This window comes from Mycteria americana, chromosome 2, assembly GCF_035582795.1.
Source record: "Mycteria americana isolate JAX WOST 10 ecotype Jacksonville Zoo and Gardens chromosome 2, USCA_MyAme_1.0, whole genome shotgun sequence".
NCBI lineage: Eukaryota > Metazoa > Chordata > Aves > Ciconiiformes > Ciconiidae > Mycteria > Mycteria americana.
This window is the reverse complement of record NC_134366.1, coordinates 49,870,069-49,895,919: the sequence shown is the minus strand read 5'-3', so window position 1 is coordinate 49,895,919 and position 25,851 is coordinate 49,870,069. Positions and strand designations below refer to the sequence as shown.

General features: G+C 46.8%; 1 protein-coding gene across 4 annotated transcripts in view; it reads left to right on the top strand.

Moving 5' to 3' along the window:
* Nucleotides 1-25,367, top strand: part of LIMD1 (LIM domain containing 1) — a 35,592-nt gene extending 10,225 nt beyond the window's left edge. Inside the window, exons 2-9 of one of the 4 annotated variants that reach the window (XR_012774261.1) lie at nucleotides 1,768-1,869; nucleotides 13,217-13,284; nucleotides 14,599-14,661; nucleotides 16,121-16,251; nucleotides 17,375-17,426; nucleotides 18,122-18,190; nucleotides 19,166-19,422; nucleotides 24,856-25,367. Coding sequence is in view for 1 of the 4 variants with exons in the window: in XM_075493333.1 (XP_075349448.1) it covers nucleotides 1,768-1,869; nucleotides 13,217-13,284; nucleotides 14,599-14,661; nucleotides 16,121-16,251; nucleotides 17,375-17,426; nucleotides 18,122-18,190; nucleotides 19,166-19,303 (623 nt within the window). In the remaining 3 variants the exon portion in view is untranslated. Of the gene's footprint in view, nucleotides 1-1,767; nucleotides 1,870-13,216; nucleotides 13,285-14,598; nucleotides 14,662-16,120; nucleotides 16,252-17,374; nucleotides 17,427-18,121; nucleotides 18,191-19,165; nucleotides 21,339-24,855 lie in introns of all 4 variants that reach the window. The other 3 variants (XR_012774259.1, XR_012774260.1, XM_075493333.1) reach the window with 3 other exon arrangements.
* Nucleotides 25,368-25,851: the final 484 nt, after the last annotated feature.

Sequence of the window (25,851 nt, the reverse complement as noted above, 5' to 3'; positions counted from 1 at the left end):
AAAAGAAGTGAAGTTTTGTTAACCACGGCATGACTAAGGATCTCCAGCAAGATGATGCTGTCCCTCTTCCTGGGCCAGAAGGAGCAAGACGTGGCCAACAGTCCGTGCCCCAGGGAGTTCAAAAGTCGGAGCAGTGGTGGAAGGAGAGACCTGGAGGTGAAGTCAAATTTGCAGGATCGCTGAGGAGCAGGGACACATCTTCTGTTTGTCCTTCACACTGCCCTTTTTGGGTAGATTTGTATTTTATTTGCTTAAACACGGATTGAAGTTGCTCATTTAGAGGTAGTTAAAGGGTGATGCTGCTTTAAAACCGGTCTGTAGCAATCACAGGGTAATGCCTGAAATAAGTAAACTGGCTTGATGTGTCATTTTCCTTGGGCAAGGACTTTCTCTCCCTGGCCACTAATAGTGGTTTTGGGCGGCCTTGCTGTGTTTCTGCTTGCCAGGTGGAGGGAGCAGGTCCTGCTAGTGGATGCCATCAAGGGCATGAAACTCAGTTGTCACTTCTTACTCTCTTATCAAAATAGTTTTATGTGGAAATGCGGTGAGATTTGAGAGGCCCTAGGTGAACGCACAACATCCTTTGCGAACCTGCAGTGCTGAAGTCTTCTCCCTGTGGTCCCTCCCCACCACCACCACCACTGCGCATCTGCCCCGTTGCCACTGTTTCCAGCCTCAGTCAGGCAGGTCTGTGCCTGGAGGGTCCCAACAGCTTCCTCATGAGGTGGAAATCCTCACCCTACGCTCTCTGCCTAGCTTGGGTTTTGGGTTGGAGCCCCACACTGGGGTGGGTGCAGGTGGAAGTGTGCTTGGCTGTGCTGGCTGTGGCGAGAGATTGGGCTGAACAGCTGAGCGCAGTTGTCTTCTCCCTCCTCTGGAGCTCCAGAGCTGACCCTGGTCTTTAGGTGATGGTGGTGGCAGGAAAGCCTGGGTGCGAGGAGCAGCTTGGACTTGCACTTGGGACAACTTATAGCCAGAAGATGACTGTGTGTACTGGCCCTGGCTCTCCTTCACCTCAGGGGCCACCTGAGAGTCAGCCCCCCTCGGCTGGTGGTGCCACTGCCACCAGGTATCCTCTCCTTAAAACTGGCTTCTTTCTTGCCTTGTCCTGCAAGAGGCGAGAACATCTGTGCAGGATACATGGTCTGTACGTAGTGGCTACGTTGGTTCTCTCTGTTCAGATGTGGCTGACAGAGGGAAGAGGGGTGGGTGTCAGGTAGTCAGTCCAGCTCTGTTTCGGTGGGAAGTCCTTAGGGCCTTCAGCAGATGCGAGTGGGGTCTGAAATCAATGAAGATTTAAAGGGGCTAAGTGAAGAGGTGTTTTCCTCACATCGGTTGCAACCAACAAGCTTGTTTTATGCAATAAGTAGCAGAAATCGTTGGTCTGTGAACAGCCCTGAGCACCACTTACTACCACCCAGGCTTTTGGGAGGGTCATTAAGTGGTTTTAAATGTATATAAAGTTTGTGGGAATGAATGGGTGAAGAAAGAAGATGTTGCTGTAGACAAACAAGGTTGCTGTTGTCCAGTTTATTTTTTTGCAAACTGCTTTCACTGTGAAGGTTTGATGACTGTCATGGCCACTGTTAACAGTATCTCTCAGGGTGGGTGATGCCGATGTCACCTACATCTTGTGGCTACGATGAACTGCCTGGTCCTAAGCTGCCGAGCCACCATGCCGAATTACAGGTGTGGTCACCCAGCCAGTGACCCCAGCCACGCCGCTGGGTCCCGCTTCTGACCTCTGTCTCCCTCCCTCTCTTCCAGGCACCTGCGTGAAGTGCAGCAAGGGTGTGTATGGAGCAAACCAGGCTTGCCAGGCCATGGGCAACCTCTACCACGACGGCTGCTTCACCTGCGGAGCCTGCAGTGAGTATCCCCTGCCTGGCCTGCCGATGGAGCAGGGCCCTGGGGCAAACTCTTTGGGCTTAACGTTTTTCTGGTGTAAAGGGGGAAAAGAAGGAGGTGGTTGTTGAATTATCTGCCAGCTGGAGTCTGCCACAGCTGTATGTCTCGGTGGTGGTGGTTGCTATTTGTTTTAGAACGTGTTCTTGCAAGGCATGTAGAAAAGATATTTTGGATTGCGCTGGCTGACTGCCTTCTGGTATGGGGGGACGGTTGTTTTCATTCCTCTGTCTCTCCGTTACAGCTATGTTTTCTTACTCATAAGAGTATTTTTTCAAAGTGGCAGTGAATATGCCTTAGCTGACATGTAGGGGTTTTTTATTTGTCACGTCAGGCTTTACAGCCATTCTGGCCTTTCAGTCTGCAGACCCCAGGGAGAGCTGCCAGGTCAGTGCCGTTCCGAGGGTGCAGGCAGGGTGCGAGTATCAGCAGCGGGCTCTGCGTGCGCCAGAGACACCTTTTCAGATGGAGCTGCTGCATGGTTGGTCCGGTCACGGTGTTTTCACTGTGTGCGTTACCTTTACTTGCTGTAATCATTTTGCCTTTCTGAGGGACCTCTGGTCAAAGCATCTAAGTGCATGAATGACCCAGGTTACACATCTTGCTTGTTCTTTCTCTGGAGAAATGGAGCCATGCCCCGAGACAAGGGACATGTCTCTGCCAGCTTGCTTTCTGGTTATTGCAGGGAGGGAGCTGGTTATTGTGCCAGAGGTATCAGGCTGGGAGCAGTGATGGTGAGCCCTGTGAAATCTGCCCGTGAGGCAGGGTAAATAGTTCGGTTGGCCCCGTCAAGCTCCCTGCCGTGTGTCAGACCCACACATGAAGCTTGCTGAAGCATATAGCATGCTGCAATGTATGGATCCCCCTGAGTGGCTTTTCGAGGAGGTCCGTGATGGAGCTGGGGTGAGGAACCAGGCTGCTTGATTTCAGATCGTGGCTGTGTTTGTAAGACAGTGGTTTTTCTGTTTTGTTATGTTTAACTCTAGGGCCAGTAGCATATTTTTAGAAATGTAGCTGTATATGTGGTGGCAGAAAAAATAATAATAATCCTTCTGGTGCTTTTGTATATATCAGTTTGGTTTTCCCAGATGAGTCTTAGGGTTTTTCTCCTGAGTTGTATTTAGAGTTGTAAACTCATCAGGACTGCATGTGTTTTATTTGGAGCTGTAAAGTGGGAATAAATATAGAAAGATGTGTATGCTTTTTAATAATAGCTGAACCTTGAACTCTGCTCATTTCCCAGCTGTCCGACACCAGCTGCCTTGCCTCACCTCACCTATGTTTTCAGTAGAGCACTTCACCGTCATCTGACCAAAGACGGGAAAACTGAAAAGAAAAAGCGCTGTTTGCGTGTGGTGGCAGTTTCCTAAAAGCTCAGAAGTCAGCAGCTCACTCTTTTGTCCTCTCTTATAAATTAATTCGAAATCTTCTCCTGCGGAGAGGATTCCTGGCTGCAGACGGAGCTTTGCTTCAGGGACCTCTCGCCCTCCGTGGCCATGTGTCCTCCAAACTGCCCTTGCACACAAAGCTCCTGTTAAAAGTAATCCAGCAGCAGGTTCGAGCTGTCTTAAATTTCCAAAATTACTACTGTGCAACTGGTGCTTTAGAAAGAGACACTTTCAATTCTCCTTTCAGAATGGATTTTACCATCTTTATTTGGAGACCTGCGCTAGAGAGGTACTTGCGGTTGCAGAAGTGTCAGTGGTTACTTCCGTTTATGTTTGTGTTTGGTTAAAAAATAGCTTAATCCCATTTCTAATGAGGTGGGTTGCTGAGGGCTGAAAGAATAGCTATTTGCTGCTTATTCTAAAAGGCAACCCTTTCCAGAGGTTTCCAATGCAAGATGAAAAGGTTTGGGTGTCAGGTGAGACTTAGAAAGATGGAAAAAGCCTAAGTTTAGCAAAGTGAAGCCCATTTTCTCTCTTACCCAGGCTGTAACTGAGGAATCTCTTTGGAGGTGTGCTGGAGCCAAGGGTTTCAAATGGAAAGTAAAAAAAAAAGCTAGTAAAAATGCTAGTTAAAAAAAGAAAGGAGGGGAGTAATAATAACATTTCTCTGAGTAGAAAATACTGTATTTCCATATGAGATAAAAAAGGGGAACGGAAGCCACAGGAGTATAAGTGAGAGCCTGTTTCAGCATGTTAGGTGCACGAGAGTAATTAGTCATGAAAGCTCAAGTCCTTCCCATTGAGGCAGCAGCCGTACTAAGACGGGAGCTGGACACGGCGATGGCCGGCATGGATGGATGGAGAGGAGGGTGTGTGGTGTCCTGGAACTTCTGGTACTCGAAGGAGAGCGGTGCCGGAGGGAGGCTTCCGCAGTAGCGGGGTTTCCCTCACGTGCACGTACCTTTACAAGTGGCAAGGCTCACAAGAAACCCTCCAGTACAGGGGGTGGTTTCCTGCGCTGCCGCTGTGGTCTGCAGGAGTTGTTTCTTCCTGGGGCTTGGGAGGCATGGGGAGGGCATTCGTATTCCCCCCCCCTCCCCCCAGCAGCATGCTTTGCAGCCTGGCTTGCTGTGCTTATAAAGGCATAGCTGGGGTGACTTTCTGATTCATCAAGCCTCTTTGCATTGCAGCTGCTTAACTGATGCCTGGGGTGGTACATGCCGTCCTGCCCTGCGCTCAGGGAGGAAATGTACCCGAGGGGAATCCCCCCTTTTGCAGACCGAGGTCATTTCCCAGTCCCCCGGACCATTGGCCGCAAGACGAATGAAGGCACACAGCCCTGTCGTTACCCAGAGAGAGCGCGTGCCTCTCTGCAGGCTTGCTGACATCTGTGTTGCTGCAGTAAATATGATGAGACCATTTTATCTGCCAGAAAAATAAATATTTGTCCCGATGGTGTTGTCTGTCTAGCTGCAAAGCACGTCTTCAGCAGCCTATGTGGAAACTCTGGTTTCCAGCTGAAAAGTTAAGTAGTGCTTTTAAGGTTAAGTGGAGTTCATCTTGGACACCATCCAGTACAATCTTGTCTTTGAGAAGTCAAGGTTGCTCGTGATTTCAATCCTAAAATTTCTGCTCTGGTGGAACACTGAATATCTCTGCTCCCATAAATAAAATACACAAAATTACCTATTAAGGTAAAGCATATTGTCCTCCAGATATTTATATCTGCTGTCCTGCTGTTTTCATTTTAGTGAGGATTTCTACTTTTGCTCATAGTTGGATTTGTGTCCAAATGTGCATTAGTTTCCCAGATACAGAAAACTGAGAGGGTCTAAGGAGGGGAGGGGGGTTGATACCTCATGGTGCCAAATTTCCTACACTCTCTGTTTCCTCATACACATATGTTCAGAGATAAATGATAGAGCAATTTGTTGAGCAGAGCTACGCATACGTTACAGGGTTCAGTTGTCAGGAAAAAAAATGTACTGTTTTATCTGAGCCACTGGCATGTAATGCAGAAAATTTGGCTTAGAGGTCAAAACAACAGATTTAGAATGATACACTTTGGCATAAATGTCTCATTTATCTTCTTGTTTGTTACAGGGCAGAGACACAAACAAGGCAGCTTTTTGCAGAGAGGGAGAGGAAAAAACTTCGGGCTCTTTCTGCAGGATTAGTAATAAATTATATTTGCTTTACAGGAGGGCCATGAAAGTAGGTTAAAAAAAAAAAAAGTCCTCGAAACTCATACAGCTATTTCCTGCAACCTCAAGGTGTCTGTTTCCGTCTTGGTTTTTTTTTCAGTTTGTTGGACAAACAGTTGTAGTTATCAAATGGTTTGTTACACATTAACCATTTAAATTAAATCACCTGTTTATACGTCCTCAGAACACAAAAAATGCCAGCTGTTTCCAGATGTTGATATTTATTATTAAGGTAGTAAGGAGACCTTATAAATTATATAGATTGAATTAGACAGTATTGCTCTAACCTATGTGTTGTTTTAGTGTTTTCTCTAGGATTCAGCCAGGCTTATATCTGACTGCTGCAGATTGCCTGGAAAACAGAGCTTTTTAGCTCTGCTGGCAGTGTAATTTAGAGCATAATGGTCTTGTACTGGAGCTGCTTGGTCCTCAGAGGAAATCTGAAAGCTAAAAAAGTGCAAGGGAAGTGTCAGAGATGACTGTGAAGGAAATAAGTAAGCGAGGAAGGAAGTCAGAAAGAACGAACTGATTGCAAGGTGGTTTGAAGGAGGGTTCGATGTTGAACTGCAGCAGAAGGTCCAAAATGACGGCCAGATTTTGACCCCTTATTACAAAGAGGTGGAAACCTTGCATGTTTGCCAGATTACAGAATTCGACCTTTGACATGTCAACATTACTACATTACTTTCTTTTTCTTTTTTTATTGTAAGATCAGATTAATGTTGATGTCTGTGTAAGGGTAACAGGCTGCTGTTCCAGTGGCAGAGTTTGAAATAACACGAGCTGGCTGTCTTTTGCCACCCTCTGGGTTTTTTTTAATATTTCACAACGTAGTTGTGTTTAGGGGTATCAAGGGTCATTTACTAAACAAGGTAGCGAAGGTATCGAAGCAGCACATCTGTGAGCGTAGCCCTCTGCTTGGGCTAATCAGTCTTGCTGCAGTGAGTATAAAGCATGGCTGCTTAGAGCGATGCAGCTCTTGGTGTCTTTGGGATAACTATGTTGAATAACCATGCCCCATATTGGTATATAACCCCTGTAGCAACAAGGCCATGGTTTTTATTGGTATTGCTAAATAACTCTACGAGTAGAAAGTCACCTTTTTCTGCTAGTGTGACTTAATCCCAGGTTGCAGGACAGGCAGCCTCGCCAAGTGAATTTCCCCACGGTGCATGTATGTGTATGGTTATCTTCAGATGCAGAAACTACCAGCTCTTCTAGTGGAGGCAGAATTTACTGCTTGTAATTGGATATAAAACCACTATACTGATTGACACGTGTGAGAAATGCACAGATCTTCAAAGCAGAGAGTGCAAAGTACTGCTGGTAATCCTTCCTCAGCATCCCTTTAATAAAATTATCATGCAAGAGTCCACATAGTAAACAACAGATTTTTTTAGCACAAGTAATCTCAGAAAAGATTCAGCCGTGCCTGGCTTTACCGACAGTTTGGGAGACAGGGAAGGCATCAGTGCGTGTTTCCGCTCCAGTCTAAATTGCTGCTTTGTTCTTGCTGACTTTTTGTCTTCAGTCTCTCAGCTCGCTGGTGAGAAATCCCCGCTGTTTGGCACAAGAAGTGCTTGCCGTAGATGAGAAACGCCAGGGCAGCTTTCACGGTAGGATGACAGTACTTGTTCCTCTCCTGGCCAGATTTCAGGGTGGTAGTGCTTTGGGGTCTGAGCTGAAGGGGCTTTGGCATGGTCGAGGTGTCCTCAGTAGATATCGCTGCTGGAAAGGTACAAGTGTTCAGCTTATAAACAGGAGAGGCAGTCAGGGTTTTATCAATATGCTAGTGGTTTGAGTCAGTTCCATGTGTTTTAGTGCTGGCTGAAAGTCTGAAATCATTAGGACAATGTGAGAAAAAAGGTTGAAACCTTTAATGGAATATATTTCCAGTCTTTCTGGTCTTTTTATTTTATAATGTCATCTTCAAAGTATTGGGTTTTGTTAAGAAGAGGCATAGGATTAATTGTGCTGTAAAAATTTTAGGGGGTTTCTTATAATGTTTTAACGGTACCTATGAATAATTTTCTGAGTAGTGGCTCAGTAAGCACTGAGGCCTCTTCCATACCTAGAGAAATTTAAAAATTGCTCTCGTATAGTTTCGATGCAGAGTTACATTCACTGAGGACACAGAGATTGCCTCCCCCTCCTTCCTCCTCTGAGCCTCCGTGTGTTTCGATGACAGTCAGTGGGTGATGGGGTGGGAGGCCAGCTCTGACAGCTGCCTGATTTTGGTGCGTTTTGGGGAACAGGGCAGCCGTCCCTGAAGTGATGCAGAGAGCAGCTGGGCACTGGGTTGAAAACTGGTACATCAGCAGGGACTCCCTGGATTGTAGCGCCGCTTTGTCCCAGGGTGACTTTATCTTACCTCTGAATTTTGAAGCTTCTAGGGGCTTTCCCTAAAAAGAAAAACATTTGAATATCTTCTCGCAATGGTTTGCCATCAGCAAAGGAGAGGTGTTGTTCAGTTGTGTGGCTTACGGTGGTTTCGCAATGTTCCTCTCTGAGGAGCCATTTCTGCCTTCACCTGCGGTTGCTTTGCCGTTAGAGGTGGCTGACCTTTTCTTACTCGTGCCAGAGCATGCTTTTGGCTTTCAGGCATCAGATCATTTTCTCAGAGTTGTTTGTTTTTTTTATCGCCTCAAATGTGTGGTGAGAGCACAGAGGGTGTTTTTTACAATTTTACAATATAGCTGGTGTAGTTGAGAGAGAGATGGAACATCTTAATGGTAACAGAGCTACTGTGTCTTAGCGCAGTTTTTTCTAAGAGTCGTCCTATCCTCCTGCCCACGGTTTTACCAAGGCTTTGATCTGGGGTATCTGCCGGTTGATCACAGTCTGAGTTTACCTGATTTGGAGGATGTGCAGGCATCTAAGTGACTCCTTCGTGCAGCCCCAGTTCAAGAGTGGATTGGAAATATTGGTGCTTCTGTGCTAGACTCAGTGCTGCATCCAGCTTTAATGGTGGCCAACAGAAATAGCACAGATGGCAGAAATTAAGTAGAGCTCTCCAATGCTTGACCTAGTCTGTGGCACACAGTAGGACACCATACTGTGTGTCAGCAAAGCCGGTATCCATGGAGGGCTCCAAAATCACGTGTGCTGGCCGGGCACCAGTGAGTCGTGTGCTGCTGATCTGTGGGCAGCAGGGACTTTTGTACGGTATGAGGGAGCTGAGGCCTCTGGGCTCTGTCTGCACCCATTGTGCTGCCTGCAGGGTGTGCACAGACCAGAGTAGGTTCTTTGATCTGAACCTCCTCGCAGCTTTATTTGGGGGAAGTGAAAACTGGGGGAAGGACTGCAGCTTGAGCCAGAGCCACCCAGGACTGAGGAGGAGCTTGTTTCGATCCTTAGCAGCTAGACGGATGGTGTTTCCAGCCTGCTGTCCTGCTAGTGTGTGAGGAGGTTACATCCACTGAAACAAATCCTTTCATATTTAACCTGCCATTAATAATCACATGTCCAAATTTATCTTACAGCTGTGGTGCTCTAAGAAGGACTGATTTTTGTAATGATAGAGGACCAGGGCTGTCAACATGGAAAGGATCCGGGAGCAGCTGCCAGTCTGCAGTGATTCTCGCCCATCTGCTGTGCAGATACCACAGGGAGCTCTATGGTGCTTAGATAAGTGATAAGTGAGGTCCACACTGCCTCCCCAGCAATGTGGGGTCCTGGTCATGCATCCGCATAGAGCCTTGGGATCTGGACGTGGCCCTGTACCATTACATGCATCAAGAGGAATCTCTTGTCTTTGAACATGGGTTTGTGACCCCATTCTCCTTTTAATAAATAATGGAAAAGCAACTTCAAAAGAGAAAGTTGGGTCCAGCTCCCCAGCAAGCAAGTGATGCATCTCCCAGCATCCTCCTTGGGCCGTTGCAAGTCCCTGGTAAACCCCTCTCTGTATGAACTTCAAAAGGAGAGAGCTGTCATTTGAGAAGACGATGGACAAAACCACCAGCATCCTGGGAGTGCAGCCTGGTGGTATGCCTATTATCAGCTGCTAAGCAAAGTGTATTTATCTTAGCGCAAAGGCACTAGTGCCTAAGCTTGAGATATTCTGAAATTGGTGCTGAAGTGACCTCGAGGTCATTCTGAAGGTCCCACAGCTAAACAGATTAGACAGATGTGTTAGGGATGAGCAGTACATAAAAGCACGAGGCTCAAACCTCCTGTCAGGAAGAGGATCAAGAAATCTTGTAACAATGGGTGAAGATGGTAGGGTTGAAATGCCAAAGAATTTTAACTGAATTTTTTCAGGTGAGAGATTAGCTGAAGTCAAGGTGAAGTGAAAGTGAAACACAGTTAGGAGCCAGCAGCTTAAGACATGTAGGCAATCGATCCTGAAAGCAGCAAGCTATGCATTAATATTCCTGGGTTTATCAAAGGATATCATCTCTGTAGTCATCATGATGCATATTTAAAGTGATGCATATTTAAAGTAGGCAGTGATCAGTATGTGATTCCTTATATGCCATTTAAGTTCTCCATCCTTCCTTTCGATGAAATTACGACAGCATCTCTGTGCTGAAGCAAAACCTGTGCCAGCCTCTGCAGGCACACAGAAGTATCACTTTTGAGAGGGACTTGTTTAATTTAAGGCACTGTCCCGTGGCAGGGAGCTCAGCACAGGGACAGAAGCCGCTGCCACCCTGCTCTGGGCTGTGGGGCAGTCCCGGCACAGTTTGTTTTACTGGTGTGGTTGCAGCCAGAACATGCATTTCCCAGCTCCACTGGGACGGTCCCCAGCGCAGCCTGGGGAAGTGAGCTTTTCCTGCATCTTGCTTTCCCATCTGTACGATGAGGAGATGCTTCCTCACCTCAAAGGGGTGGTGGGAGAAGTCCTTCCCAACGTGGGCAGGGAGTGGCTGAGAGCAGCACAGCAAGAAATTGGCTCTGTTTGCATGCACCGCTCCCGTGGCAGCTGCAGGGGTACCTAGTTACTTGTTTTTTTGGCGAATTTCCATTTACATTTCTGCCAGGGGCTTAAATAGAGTTGTGGAGAGGAGCTAAAAATAGTCAAAATGACCACTTCTTCCGTAAAAAAAGTAATTAAATCATCCCTGCCTTTCCCTCAAAGTGCTCTTGGTGTCAGCACCTCTTCTTCATGGGCCCATGTAATGCCAACAGCCAAATTATAATCCTTTATAAAGGGGTTTATCCCTCTGCCGAAAGAGCTTGCAGTGGAAGCCCAGACACAGCACACCGGCTATGGCACCTTCTCTGAAGGTCTGTTGCCATCAATCTTGACCTGCTAATGTCACAGGGTTAAAAATATACCAGGTGCAGAATGGCCAGTAAATGCTGTTTTTGTCACCGTGGAAGAATGATGTGGTGGCAGTGATCCAAACCTCGTATCCTCTGCTGTGACGGCTGCTGTACACACACTGGCCATCATCCAAAGAAGCGTCTCCTCATTGCATGGCTCCACGTGTATGTTTTTCCTCACCACTGCCAGCTTGTCTTTAAGGAGAGACATTGCCTACAGGTGGAAAGTCACTTGGGCATGTGCCCATTGCACTAAACTGGAGCCCGCAGTACTGCGTAATTTAAAATTGAAGTTAAATGGTTTTTGTTTGTTTTTCATTTTTAGCAGTGCCAAATCCCAATGCTGTATTTAAATCAGCAGGAGATTTTGGGGGGTACTTCTTGCTGCATTAGGCTTGTTGTTAACTTACTTAGGACCACCATTGGAAAGGGTGCTGCAAATCCCAGGTATCCCCATGCCTCTCCTTCCCCTCCTCAGAAACTGGGACTCTGCGACTGCTGGTGAGCATACCGGGCTTACCTGTGGACGGGCAGGCACACAGGAGGGGTTATCATACAAATATGCACCCTGGTTCATGGGCCACAAAGCTAACATGTCCAAGATTAGATATGTTTTATTTTGGGCTCTGGGTCCTGTTTTGGTGTCAGCAACCTTGGCAAAGCATCAGGGTGGGTGAGAGAAATCAGAGCGGGATGCTTTCGGGTTTGTTGACTTTTCTTCCGTGTCCCGTCTGACATCCACAGCCGTGCAAGGATGGGCCGGCCTCCGGGTAACGCGGTTGTCTCCAGCGGGGATTAGGGGAGAACGGGGGATGACGAGCGTGTCGGGGCGGCATGCTTCTGGCTCCTATGCTGCTGGGTAAACACGCGGCTGAGCAAAGCCTGCAGCTGAACCACGAAGCTACTGCTTGTGCAAACCGGGGCTCGTTCCTTGAGAAACACGCTGCCACATCCTTCGCCCGCCTTGCTGGCTGAAACCTGGGCAGGGCACTAAGGGCTACTGGTGAAATGTTGGTCTGGCTGAATTCACTGGCAAAACTTTCGAGCTTCTGCGGAGCATCTCCATTTCCCAAGGAGCAGTGGGACTTGTTTCCCAGCCTGAGAGTGCCCTCTGGTGTATGCAGGAGCCGGTGAAGCTGTTAATTTATTGAAGTGGTTTTACTTGGCTTCCTCCTTTTCTTAATACTTTGCAGCCAGCATGGTTAATCGTCGAAGGCTGCCAGGTAGGTGCATACCATAAAGCACCCAGAGGTGAGCTCCACGCCAGTCCTGTGTGCCGTCTGCATTTATATACCTAGCAGCTGATGATAATTTTTTAATTATGCATGCATATCAAGCAGGAGTCTTCTGGGCCCTGGTGTCTCAGTTCCGATTTCCTTCCAGCAATGCCTGGTAGGTCCCTGAAACCAGCCTGCAGCAAGTCCTGCTCCGGCTGTGCCCAGGCAGTGCTGCTCCCCCTGCCCCAGGTGCTGCCTCCGGGCACGCGCTTGGGGATCCTTGATCGAGCAGAGCAAGCAGAGCTTCTCCAGTGCTAGGCTGCATTTCAAACCCCTGGCTGAATAGGGAAAGCGGGCTGCAAAGAAGTAGGAGCAGCTTTTTATAAACAAACAAAACCTAGCCTGTTTCTCTGGGGAGAAGGCAGGGCATTTAGAAGAAGTGGCAGCAGCGTGAGTATGTGTTGCCATAGTTATGTGGAACTGAAAACAGACGGTGAATGTGAGGCATAAACACAAAAGCTGCAGTAAATATAAATCTTCGCCATGTGTAGAGTCCTTTCTTGGAAAAACTTTGGCATCTTATCTCTGTTAGGACGTTCTGGTTTCAAAAAAAGTATTTTTTTTTTAAATGCTTTCAAATTTTTGTTGGCAGCTGCAATAATGAATACGCTGGTAGGGCGCAGAGAGAAGTGTGTTCAGCACTCTGGTGTTGCAGTCTGCTGGAGGCAGACCGGGTGGTCGGGTACTGCGGTGGCTTATCTGGCAGCTGCTGGTTGAAGGTACCTTCTAGTGGAAAGCATGGGAGGTGACATTTTGAGGAACAATGTCAAGTATGGATCACCCTCTGCATGCCCTTTCTTCGTGCTCCTCTCCTGGGGTGTTTTCCAGTGTGAGTCAGAGTACCCTGACTCACTCTTGCCAGGTTATTTCGTGTTGTAATCTGCCAGGAGGTGGTCCAGGCTTGCAAAGCTACCTCCTCCTTCCTGGAGGTGGGACTGTTGTCCGGATCCAGCAATTGGTGTTCATCAGCGACCACCAGTGGAAGAGGAGATGGGGTTAGTCACGCTGGAGGCTGGGAAGACCCCTGCTGGGGTTGGGTGCTCTTCTCCAGCTGTGCGGCAGCCATGCTCGCATGTCCTCGTTGTTGTTCACTTCTCAGCAGCCAGTTTTTGCTCACATTTTCTCCCTGCTCTCTGCTGACCTTTCTCTTCTCTCTGTGTTTTTTCCTCAGGTCGAAAGTTGAGAGGAAAAGCCTTTTATTTTGTGAATGGCAAGGTGTTCTGTGAAGAAGATTTCCTGGTAAGCACACAGCTGACCCTTGTGCTGGCATGTCTCAGCCTCTCTGGTAGATGCGCAGCCTTTCTGCCCGGCAGCTTTGCCCGCATTTTACACGGCTCTAGTCCAGCATCCTGCCTGGCCCTTCTGCTCCCCCTTTACCCAGGGCCAGCCCCAGCCATGGTGGCTGCCCACGTGTGGTGCTGGAAGTAGCTGAGTGAAAGACCACGGTTTTGGAGTGCAGAGCCTGTAGTTGAAGCCGTAGCCTCTTGCGATGGCTTCTTCAAAGCGTGTCTCTGTGGCTGTGCTGTGGAGACAGGAGTGAGATGAACAGCTACAGAAGAATCAATGAGTGAATTTCCCTTTCCAATGAACTGGTTTTGCTTGGGCATCTTAATGGATATCTTTACGTTGCCCTCAAGGCATTTTGTGTGAATGTACCTGAGCATGAAGCAACCCCATGGTCCTCTCCTTGGCTGGTAGAGGTAAAAAGCCATATAACCCCCTGCCCTCGAGCCCTCATTGATTAAGCCTTCATTGAGCCTTGAAAAAGTCATATTTGCCAATTTATTGGGGAAGTCTAGTGATTTCTATCAGAGAGAAGTGAGTTAATCTTCTTTGCTCTCATCAGTATATTCTACGTAGGCTGGAAGTGGAAAGATTGGTTAAATGCATCTAAAATATTCCATTTTTCCACTTTGCATTTCCACCATTCAGACAGGACTGAAACCTTAGACAGATGATGTGTTGTGCCTGAGGTGCATGTTGTGGACATGACAGGCAGTTCCTTACCGTTAGATCTTAGCAATAGCAGCAAGAAAGATGCTCTGGGCCAAAATTGAATGTTACACTACCAGTGATCTGGGACGATACCACTGGCCTCGGGGAAGCTCCAGCAGACCTATAATGGTGTAGCCAAATTCTTCCTTTGGTTTTCCGAGCCTATATATACAGATGTTGTGATATGAATTTGTGATAAACACAAGTAAGTTCCTGGTGTGTAGATTCACATGGTCAAATAAGAATGTAAGTCTTATTAGTAAATGCCTTATTTGCATGTGCATTTATTGTATTTACTTATATACTTAATTAAATTTAAATTTAGGACTTGAAAGTTACAGGAACTCATACTCCTCCTGAACAGTGGAAGTCTGATGTCTTTATAGAATATCCTCTGGGGACCCATCCACAGCTTCATATACTGAAAAAAGCACTGGAAAGTTTAGATTGTGTAAGGAGTACAGAAAAAGACCAAGCAAATAACACCCCATAATATCCTGTTGTTTATGCTCGACTAGCCTTGTGAAATTTTAAGCCAATTCTTTTTTGTCCTTGCAGTATTCTGGTTTCCAGCAGTCAGCTGACAGGTGTTTCATTTGTGGTCATTTGATAATGGACATGGTAAGTGATAATTGCTTTAGGAGAAAAAATCCCACAGCTTTTTAGAAGAATGCATCAAAAGCAAAATATATTCATAGCCAGTACTGTCTGTTATCATCTGGTAGTCTGCCTAGTGAGAGATTGGTAGCAGAAAGAAAATCCACTAAGCCTTTTGTTGATTTTTGTGAGGAAGTGAAGCTGGCATCCTGCTGTATGCAATGCAGAGACTTTGCTCTGCCTGTTTTCAGTGCAAATTGAAAATCAGAGCCTTCAGCTCTTTCATTTGCTTTCGGGCTTCCCTGGACAGTGTATTCGTAATCCTGTCGATGCTTCCTGCTCAGAAGTGCCGTGGCTCTGCAGCGCTCCCTTGCTGTGGGGCATCAGTGCAGCTCTGCTGAGCCTGTCTTTCCTGTAGTCAAGACGTGGCTTCCCACGTACCTTCAGGATGAAGCTGCTGTCTTGTTGCTGCTTGTTGTGGATACCGGAAGGTGTTGGGCTGATACCTTGGGGAATAGGTTCGACCCAAGAGTATGTGATCCACACCTCAGTTCACATCTGTCTGAGTCCTTGAAAACTGCTCAGTAGATGTGTGGGCATCCTGCTAAAGCAGGCAGTTCTCATTAGCCTACAACAGGTACCATCCTTTCAAGATTTGCACAGAGTGGGTCATGGCTCAGGGGGTCAGCTGGTCTTTAGCCAGCACCAGGCAGCATTCAGTTGAGGGTGATTCACAGAGAGACAAATTCATGGTCATGTAGCTGGTGAGCTACGGCTGAGGCAAAGAAATTAGGAATTTCTGAGTGGTTATTTCACAGCACACCTCCCAAGATTTTCTAATGCTTATCGTTAATTATCTTTGCTTGCCTGCTTACAGTGGAAAGCATTAAAATTGGAAAAGCTATTTTATACTCAGAAATGGTATTCCAGGTAGTAATTGCTGCCCCAAAGCCAGCAGGTAAATTGCAGCTGTTGAGTTCAATACAGTTTCCATAGTATGTGTTAATTAGAAAGCCAGGCTAGCAAGTACAAAGCTCTTGGATATCTAAGGCATTATGAAAACCTAGCAATAGTATTTGCTTCAGCCTGTCATGGAGAATGTAAAGATGTATTTCCTTTTGTTGGCCTGGTACGTCTTGCCTTGTGATCCTGCTAAGTATTCTCCAACTGTTGGCTTCAGAAATTATTTTCTTTCCTTTAAATGCTGTCACTTCTATCCTTTGTAATGCTAAATACCTTGGCTGAGACTCTAAATTATTTTCTTACCCATGCTAATAATTCATTTCTCTGGAACCGGGTGATATATATTGATTCCAGCTGCCCTTTCCATCCCTGTTAACTCATTTTTCAGATGAGGTGCCCGAAGAAACACACAGACCTGCTGATGAATATGCAGCATTGTCTGATGTAAAGCTGTGTGTTTATTATTTTCACCTTTATTGGCTGTTCACATGCTTTTTTCCTGTCTCTTGGTTTGTTGCAGATCCTGCAGGCTCTAGGGAAATCATATCATCCAGGCTGCTTCCGATGCGTGGTCTGCAACGAGTGTCTGGATGGTGTGCCATTCACTGTAGACTCTGAAAACAAAATCTACTGTGTCAGAGATTACCACAAGTAAGGACAAAATAAACAGCAGAGATGCTCCAATCATCAAGCCTCTAATTTAGCTTTTCAGCTCATTAGGGAGCCTGGATTAGTAAAATAGGGACAGCATTAGAAGGTAGAAGTTTGAGGATGGGGCTAGACCCTAGAAATTCCTGATGTCTCTCCTCTTGCCCTGCCATTGACTTTCTGTGTAACTCTGAGGAAGTCACTTAACCCCTGGGCTTCAGCTGCCCCTTCTGCAAAGCAGAGATAGTGAGAAATAGTGCTCATGAAGTGTTCACTGATGTAAGAAATCAGTCCACTCTAAAGTAAGACTGTGAATGCCTGTTGAAATCAACGTGAGTTGCTTTTTGAGTAGTTGCAGGGGTGAATTTAACTTTTAAAGAATGCTTTTAGAAATCAAAGTGAAACTTTTATCCAGCTCTAAATTAAATAACCGATAAATCCACTTAAAAAGCCACTTGTCATTTAGTAAAATAAATGTGCTCTTAGCTGGTAGTTATGATATTAGAGCTGCATACATTTTGAGTGTCCGTTTGGCTTGCTTTGCTCCTTGCTCCATTTTCTGAGCAGACAGAGTATTAAGTTCCTGGCTGCTCGGGCAGCCCCGGGAACTGTTCTGTGTTGTGCCAAGATCAGAGTTGCCTCCGTGTGCCACTGTTGTTCTGAAATGATGCACATTTCCTTGCTATTTCATTTAATTATTTATTTATCGTGTAACGTTGTGTTATAAGGCCTTAAGGAACCTTACGGTCCCGTGGTGGTTTCTCTGAGGTTTCCTGCCCCGCTGCAAGGCTGCCACTTCTTTTAATGTGTTTTTCTGGGGACAGTCCTGCTCCGTTTCTCCTCATTCTCTCTTCCAAATCTCTCAGCAGCAGCCAAGAATCCTGCAGTGGGTTTGCTTTTTGCCTGGCACTAAATGTAAAATGTAAGATCTTTTTTCTGCCTGAGCAATGTGTGCCAAGCATTACTTACAATCAATCCTAAAATTAATTTATGATCTCGGGATGTAAAGCTTTCCTGTGGATAAGTTATTTACAGCTGCAGCTTTTCGTTGTATCGCCGAGAACATACAGGCCTCTCTTTTTATGTTGATCTATAACTTGCCTTCACTTTCTCATTGCTCTTCCAGAGTTTTAGCTCCAAAGTGTGCAGCGTGTGGACTTCCCATTCTGCCCTCCGAGGTGAGAGCCTTTTATGTCGTATCCCCTCTGGGGAGGGAGCATCATGTCTCAGGCCTTGTTCTCCTTCACACTTGACCCTATGTCAAGACGAATGTCCTTGGGGATGGGGAGAGATGATCGCTTCCTCCAGTGTGCAACCTTTTGACCTAGGCTCATACACTGCCCTTGAGGTGTGGCCCTTCTTTTGCTTGATAAAGAAGCTTATTTCTGCTGAGCCAGGCTGCTTTTTTCATCTCCTGCAGGATTATACTGCTGTTAGTTTTATGTTCGGGATACCTTTCCGTCATGTCAATAAATGCTGGTGGTGCTCATGAATGACCTCTGTGTGACCCCTCTGGGATTAACTCATTTTAATACTTGGAGGAGATGAATCTTGGGCAAAACCAATTTAAAATGCTGAGAAATGTGATATATTGAAATTACTGAGTCATTAATGCCTGATTTGGGATAGATGTGACTGTTAAACAGAGAGAATTTAACATTTCTGATTTTACATTTTGAAGGATATCTGCAGTCAGTGATGAAGCTTTACTGTAAAAATAACTGCAGGTGGTAGGATTTATTTGTGGTGTCCAGCCAGCAGATGAAGTACATTTGTTCAACATTCACATTGTTGCAGGAAGCAATCTACAGAGTGCATGTGTCTGATCCTGCCGTAATCCTTTGTAATTTCTCTTTTGCTTGAATGCTTACAGGGGTCTGATGAGACTATTCGGGTTGTGTCCATGGACAAGGATTACCACGTGGAATGTTATCACTGCGAGGTAGGTCAGCAGCTTTCTCAGGGAGTGGGTGCTTAATAGTGATAACTACTATTATTTTTAAGATGGAAATAAATCTCCTCCCTTCCAATGGCAGTAGATGAGCAATTCAAACCTTGCATTGTGTGACCCTTTCTATCAGTGGCTGAGAAATTTCCAGTTTGAGGACAAAAGTCTTTGCAGCAATATTTCTCAGCTGCGATTTCATTTGCTATCCATAAAATTATGGGCAAAGAGTTAATTATCACTTTTAAACTTGGCAGTTTATTTGTTAATGAAGGAAAAGTGGTGACTTACTAACGTTCTATTACTGCCTTTCAGAAGCCTTGAGCTCCAGATCACATTAGTGTATCTGATTTCCAAGTCAGATTGTTCAAAAATGCTAAGGTGATGACTGATCCTGTCTGGTGTAAGTTACCTTCACTCTCATGGGAAATGAATGTGTCATTGGGGCTGGAGAAAGGATATGGCTGCACAAAAAAATCCCACAAGGTGCCAGCTCTTCCACACCGTTTGGTCTCCTGTGCAGGGCTTCCCAGAGAGCCTTCATACTTCTGCTCTGTGAATTAAAATAAATAGATGTCTTCTCTCACTGTGCTGATATGCAGTGGAAAGAGGCCCTGACTCAGCAGGCTGGTTTCACATCAGTACAACTGCAATTAATGTAATGTGAAGAGGTGAATCCTACCTGAGAGTGTAAGGAGACACGAGCATGTTTAAAATACATAGGGTTGCACCTTGCCACGAGATGAAGCTTATTCCATAAAACTGCATAAGACAAATTTGTACGAGGCTGCCCCTCAAAATGCCTATGTCAGATGCTTTCCTTCTTGTGGCAAATGTTGGACTTACTAGGAGGGAGCTGTTGGCTGGGTGCCTTCTGTCCTTGTCACAAAATCACCTTCCTGGAAGCCAGACCCTGCTTGACGCTGGAAGGTGAACACATGCTGTAATAATTTGCATGGCCTCTCTTTGCAGGACTGTGGGATGGAACTGAATGATGAAGACGGGCATCGCTGTTACCCGCTAGATGAACATTTGCTTTGTCACTCCTGTCATCTGAAACACATAGAGAACGGCACTACTCCAGCGGCTGTGTACCAGCACCACTACTAGCCAGCGTGGACGGCATGGGAAAGCCTGGTCAGAAGACTTGTTACGTGATCTCCCTCTCCACACGCTCAGTTGTTTTCCTGTGCATGTTTTTCTCCAGTTAGCAATGTTCCTGTAAAAGGGTATGAGAGATTTTTGCTGGATTCCCAGAGTCTGTATGCTTGTGAGTTCCAGCTGTATCAAACCATGTCTACTTGACCAAGAATGTGGCATGTTATCTAAACTGATGAGTTTACTTTTACGTGCCTTTTTCTGCTGTCTGGAGATTCCTCTTGGCTCATTTTGGAAGATTCTTCAGTGAAAGCACAACTTGCTGTCATGTCTATGAACTCAGATTGTGCCACGCACGATTAAAAAGCCAGAGGTTGGCTTGCCTGCCTGCCTGCTGGGGACACCCCATCAGTCTACTAAGTGTTTCGTGACAAGCGCATTTCATCAGATTCCCTGAAGGACATCAACCTATTAATACCAGTTTTTAGACTCTCTCTTTTTATTCATTTTTTTAGGAAAAGAAAAGAAAGGGGTCTGTGCAAAATGGCGTGCTCAGACCTTCCAGTTAATTCCCTGAACTCCAGTATCAAGTCTGGCTGTAAAAGCACCAACTCTCCAAGCACAAACCAGGCATGCTGGCTGGCAGGTGGAGGCTGACATCCCATTTCAAACAGAACAAAAAACTGGAACAAGCTAGGCTAAGCTAGCGCGGTGACTTGGGGCCCAGGCTTGCGTGTCAGCGTGATACGCAGGGGCCAGCCTGCTGTGTCAGAGTCTGAATAGTGGATTATATTTGGAACGGAAAGGTTGGGATGCTGAAAGTGTGGACACTGGGGAAATCCAGCCTCGTTCTTGCTTGCAGAGCTTGCTTTGGAAAAAAACTCTCTGTACACAGACACTTGCCGGACTTTTTCAGCTTGTCCCCACAGCTCAGCCCCCAGCCTGGCCACTCCTTTCTGTGGTGTTTACCCAGCACAAAGCCATTTCATAATGGTGCTTATTTAGAGCTCTGGGAACAAACTCAAGATCGTTATGAAGGCTTTGTTACACAGGATTTAGAGCCCAGCTCCACAACCTGTACTCAAATGAGTATGTTGGTATAAACAGATTTGCTCCCATGAATAATAACAGCTTATCTGAGCAAGGGGTTAGTGAGTTTGGCCCTTGCTTTCTGTTCTGCTGAGAAAGCAGAAAGGCAGATCATTTATCTTTTTGAACCCCCCTGCTTTATAGTCAAAGAAATCTGCTCCCCCAGTATGTGTTACTTATAAGACAGATGTGCCTGCAGTGCATGTTCTGTAGGTACCAAAGCTGTGCAGCCCCTTGTGTACAGGTACAAAGTTTTTGTTTTAAAAAAAAAAGCTTTTAATTTAAAGTCTCGGATGCAATCAGGGATCTTAGCTACCCTTTCTGACATATTATGTGGAAAACTAGTTAAATCCTAACGTGTCCTTGCTAAAGATGTAAATTCAGTTCTGATTGATAGAGGACAGGATGACATTCTTGAAGATCTTTTTAGTGAGGAAACTACACTAAATTAGCTGAGTAGTGGCACTGGGACTCCCGACACGAGTCTGTGCCAAGACCCCACTATGGTTCAGCCAAACCTCTTTTCCTGTAGCATGGATGTAGCTAGATAGGTGCTTGAACTTCACACCATATAGTCAGACTGCCTCGTGTACCCATCTGGAGCAGCCCTGGTGGCAGCTGCAGCAAGCTGCCTGTCTCTTGCCTCTGCTAATAAATACCACGGGCCTCCGTTTTGAGTGGTGCAAGTTGCTGCGCTAAGTATTAAACAGAGGCACAAGCATCTGCTGTAAAACAGATGAAGACCAGTGGCCTGTTAGCACCCTCCTACACGTCTGTATCAGCTCGCCTTGGCTGAAGTGTGAACGTCTGAAACTGCCCAAGGCTCGGGAGCTTGGTGGTCTTGGTGTGGAGTTTCATCGGGCCGGCAGACCATCCAGCCTTCTGCTCCATCCAGCTGTAAGCACCTCCGCCTGTTGCTGCTGCTCTTCGGGATGGGGATGGTGGCACGTAGCTGGAGGTTGGTCCTGCGCTGGAAACCATCCAGAGCCCCAGCTTTTGTGTAGCTTGGCTTTGTGGTGCCGTTTCTCCTGGGGGTATGCAACCCCTCAGTGAGCGACCGAAAGCTCAAGGCGGGGGAGACTTTCCCACTGCAGTATACATGGCTCTGGGGTATATATAATTCGGACAGTTTTATCTGTGATTTTAGAGGAGGTAAAATTGACCCCAAATATGTGAGCTCCCTGGAGCCTTAAATTTGGCCTCCGAATGCCCGGCACACCGTGTCAGCTTGTGTCCTGCAGCGCAGCTGGGCACGGGGCAGGGGGGTGTCTCAAGATGCAACTGTGATCTTAGGGCTGTCTGAAGGGACTGAGGTGGGAAATAATGCCAGCTGAGTGTCCCTGGTAAATAATTCAGATAGTCCTGGGCAGGTGGTTGCCCTCTCTGAGCTTCCTTTGGCGGTGAAGGCAGTGAGATATCAAAGTGGTTTCTAGAAGTGAGCTGGAAACACCAGCCCTGATCTGTTGTTCTGTCTCTGAGAGACCAGCTATTACATGGCTCATGCTTTTGCTAGCTCTTGATTTTTAGAGCAGCCCCTCACGCACATTTTCTGGCCTCCATTTTGGGAAGATCTGAAAATGCTAGCGGGGCTTCTATTTTCATTTTAAGCTGTGGTTTAAACTACTGTCTCACTCTTGCAGCCTTCCTCACAACCCCAAAATAAGCAGGCAAGACGGGGAGAGGGAGAAGGCCAATTTTCCTTCGTGGAAAGCCTCGAGCAGCCTGTGTGTGGAGCCTCCTTTGCGTCAACAGAAAGCTTGGCCTCTGCTCCCACATCGTGTCTTGTTACTCCTGTCAGCCATCCCGTATCCCTCAGCGCTGGGGAAATGAAGGCTGCCCTACTTTCAGTTTTGAGGTCCAGTATAAATTATTAAGTGCCAATGCTCTCTTTTCCTGTACTTACGAAGAGCTAGAAACGACGTGAAGCTATTGAAAATGGAGCATGTGAGTTGGTGGGTTTGAAGCTAAAGTGTCTGCTGCATTGCCCTGCTCCCCTATGTGTGCTAACTTGCACCGCTTTTATCTTTGGGAGTTTGAATTCATTTAAGCTCCTTATTATTCCTGCCTTTTCTCCTAGGCTGTGGGTGTCTGAGTCCATGCTGATGGTCCCCATCTCTGCAGCTGCCTGATTTTGGGTCTGGTAGGGAGGCAGGGGCATCCTGCACAGGGGAGGCTTCTCCTCCTCCTGACCCCCCTGCCAGGCATCTGGAGCTCCAAGCCCTCACTGCCTGCCGTCGGGGAGCTCTCCCAAAGGAAAAAAACAGGCAGGCAGGTAGCTCTGGAGCTGGAGGTGTGAGGCTTTGCATGCTCTGCAGAAGAATTTCAGAAAACGTGTTAAATTCTGTCTGTCACCTGGCTGATACGCATTGCGTTTTGCTGTTCACGTGAACCTTGTTGTCTTTTTATTTATTAAGATGCTGACATGTGCTATGAAAAGTTAGTCTTACTTCCTCCCCCAGCGTGCTCTTCTGACTGTTTTTTGGGTAAGGGACCCTTGGAAGTTCCATTGTGCTGGTAATGAGTAACTCACATGCAAATAGTTATTCAAGTGAATTCCCTGAAACTTGCTTTCAGCGGCCAGAGCTTAATAGATTTTTTTCGTTCAGATCATGCTGTTAAATTCCTATTGTTTAGAATACGGAAACTCATTTAAATAGAGATTTTTGCATAAAAGCCAGGGGAAAAGCCCCAGCTGTAGAAGAAGCAGACATTTTTGTGTAATTTAAAGTGTGAGAAACACCTGTGATCAAAGTGATTTAGGGAACTGCCCTAATGTTAAATGCAGGGAGCAGCATTTTCAAACACCCTGGTGAGGAGTGTTCGATGAGGTCCGTGGCTCTTCAGTTTCTAAGTTTCATTTGGGGGCTTTTCAAATGTTTTCCCAGTTTTTCAGGGTTTAAATGATTTTTTTGTAGATTTTTTTACTACAAAGTGAATAGCTCCTTGGTCTGGAAATGATGGAGTCTTATCAGCATGAGGTGTGCTATGGCAGATGTGAAAGGGGGAGACTGGGCTCATAAGAGCTGGTAGGGGTCTGGCTGGCCGTTTGAAAAGAAGGGGTATCCTTGGCTGCCGAGAGAAGAAAGTAAATATTTTCCTGTGCTTTCTCCTTGTGCTGATTTATAGCACTGGGCAAATATTTGGTATCCCTGAATTTCAGTATTCGGGTCTGTAAGCGCTGCTGTGACCTCCTCCTCTTTCTCCCATGAGTTCATAGCCCTGGGGAGGATCACAGGCGTGCTCTTCCTCATGAATTTAGTCCCAATTTTGCACTTCTGTATTTCCCTGGAAATTTTACTACTTCATTATTTAAGCAACAGCAAAACCGGGTCCTTGCTCAAAGGTAAATGGACACACTCTCCCCATCCTTACTTGAATACTTTGACCTGATCCTCCAAATTACCGGAGTATCAGCCTGCTGCTGGTCGATGCAGCAGCACCTTTGTACTCCACTGCTGTTGCTAAGAAAATCACATGAAGAACTCTGTCTGCATTAAACTTGAAGTGCACAGGCAGGCAGTCCCACTGAAACCAGTAAGGCTGCGCACGTACATTAAAATCAATGTCTGTGCGTAGGTCAGCATTGGATCAAGGGCAGAGTGATTTTATTACAGATAAGACATATCTGGGGATGAATCTGCGGCAGTGTAAAAGTTGCCTTGAAAAGATCGCTGAAACGAACTGCCAACTTTTTTGTTCAATAAGCAAAAATATGTACTGAAGCAGTGGGGGTGCACGGAGAAAGAAGGATGTGACTTAAAAAATACAGTAGCTGTAGGGAAAAGAGGGCAGGTGATTACAAAGAACAGGGGAGAAGGTTGCACGGAGGGGATTTGCTTTTGTTTGTTTGTCATATTCCTGGACATTTAATTAGAGGGGGTTTTGAGGGGAAGTGCACCTGTGTACCCTGGTCTGGACCATGCTTCTCCCATGTTGGCCTCGGCTGCGTGCTCTGTGTCCACTTTTGGGGTCATGTCCGCTGTCGTGTCTGTGCACATGGACGTGCGGCACGTGCTGCTTGCAAGCAACCTGCCTTTCACACCTCTGTGCCCATGCCAAGTGTTTGTAGATGCATTTTGAGCAACCTTCTGTGCATGAATGTAAGGACAAGTTGACCCAGGTTTATTGCTGGAGAAACATCTGTGGAGTCAGTACCTGCGGGCAGGGAAGGGCTATGGCCAGATACATGTCCCTTTTCCCCCATCCCCTGAGGCCGAGCGCCTGCATCACTGGGAGAAGCTGGGAGGGGGTTTGCCTCTCTCGTCGCGCTGCATTTGTGCATTCCTTTTTCTTTGCCATTTCTGCGTCCCGCCGCTCGCTGGCTGCAGTGGCACTAGGTGTACTTACTGGAGCCGACTGGGCAGACGTCTTCCTGCCGTGATCCCAGACAGAGCACAGAACTGCTCACCTATCCTAAGGAGAAGCAAAATTAAGCTTTTCTGAGCGATAAAAATCCTCACCCTGCTTTCTTCTAGGGCAGCCAGAAGCTCGCGTGGCAATATGCATCCGTAGCCCGCTAAGACAAGATGAGAGACGGAAAGAAACTGTCCCCACGTGAAAATACGTGGCGTAGAGCCCCTGAAGGCAGACGACAGGAATGCCCCGTGGCCCCGGTGCAGGGATGACCGGCTGCAGTTCCCAGCCCTGCTGGCACTGACCCTCGTCCCCACGCAGCAGGTCTGCGGTGCATGGCCAGACGGGGACTTGGGCGCGCACACGCAGGCTGTGGCTTTCTTTATCTGGAAAGCAAATCCAGAGCCTGGCTAACGATACTGAACGGTACTAATTATTTTGTTTGTTTCCTTCAAAGCTCAACTCCAGGAAAGAGTATTTTAGGATTTGTGCTGGTGTAACTAACCTTAGCCACCTGTGAACACAGCCCTCTTTTCTTTTGTGCTGTTAAATATTTATAAAGAATGAAGGCTGGCAGGGGTGGCGAAGCCACTGGCCTGTTGTGATTTCAGTGATTAAAGACAATACCATAAAGCGGTGCTCAGCGTCAAGTCTTTCCTAAAATTACAATGATTGTCATCGCCCAGAGTCCATGGGGAGGGAGTTACGCTGTGAAATGATGATTTCCCAACTTCTGCCTTCCTCCTCTCCCCCTGTCTCAGTAGCTGAAGCAGGGACTGGCGGGGGGAAGCCTTCTTAGTGGTGTTCACTGGGGATTTCCAGTCCTTTGCAGGTGGCTGGGATTTGCCTCAGCCCTGTCTGAGGCCGTCCTGCTCCGGTGTCCCTCCAGGGAGACTCTGGTCCTGGGGTGAGGAGCTGGGGAGGGATGTGCTACGGGTGGGAGCAGGCTCCAGTCCCAGCACGGGGGGTCTCCTTTGCAGCAGTGGTGAGGAGGGTTTTGGGGAGAGTTCCCGTGGTTCTGGGAGGCAAGCGGCCATGTGGTGCCCCCATAGGCTTTGCTGCAATCAGCAACCATCATGCCTCATGTCCAAAGGCGGGATGCTTAAGTACTGCTGGCT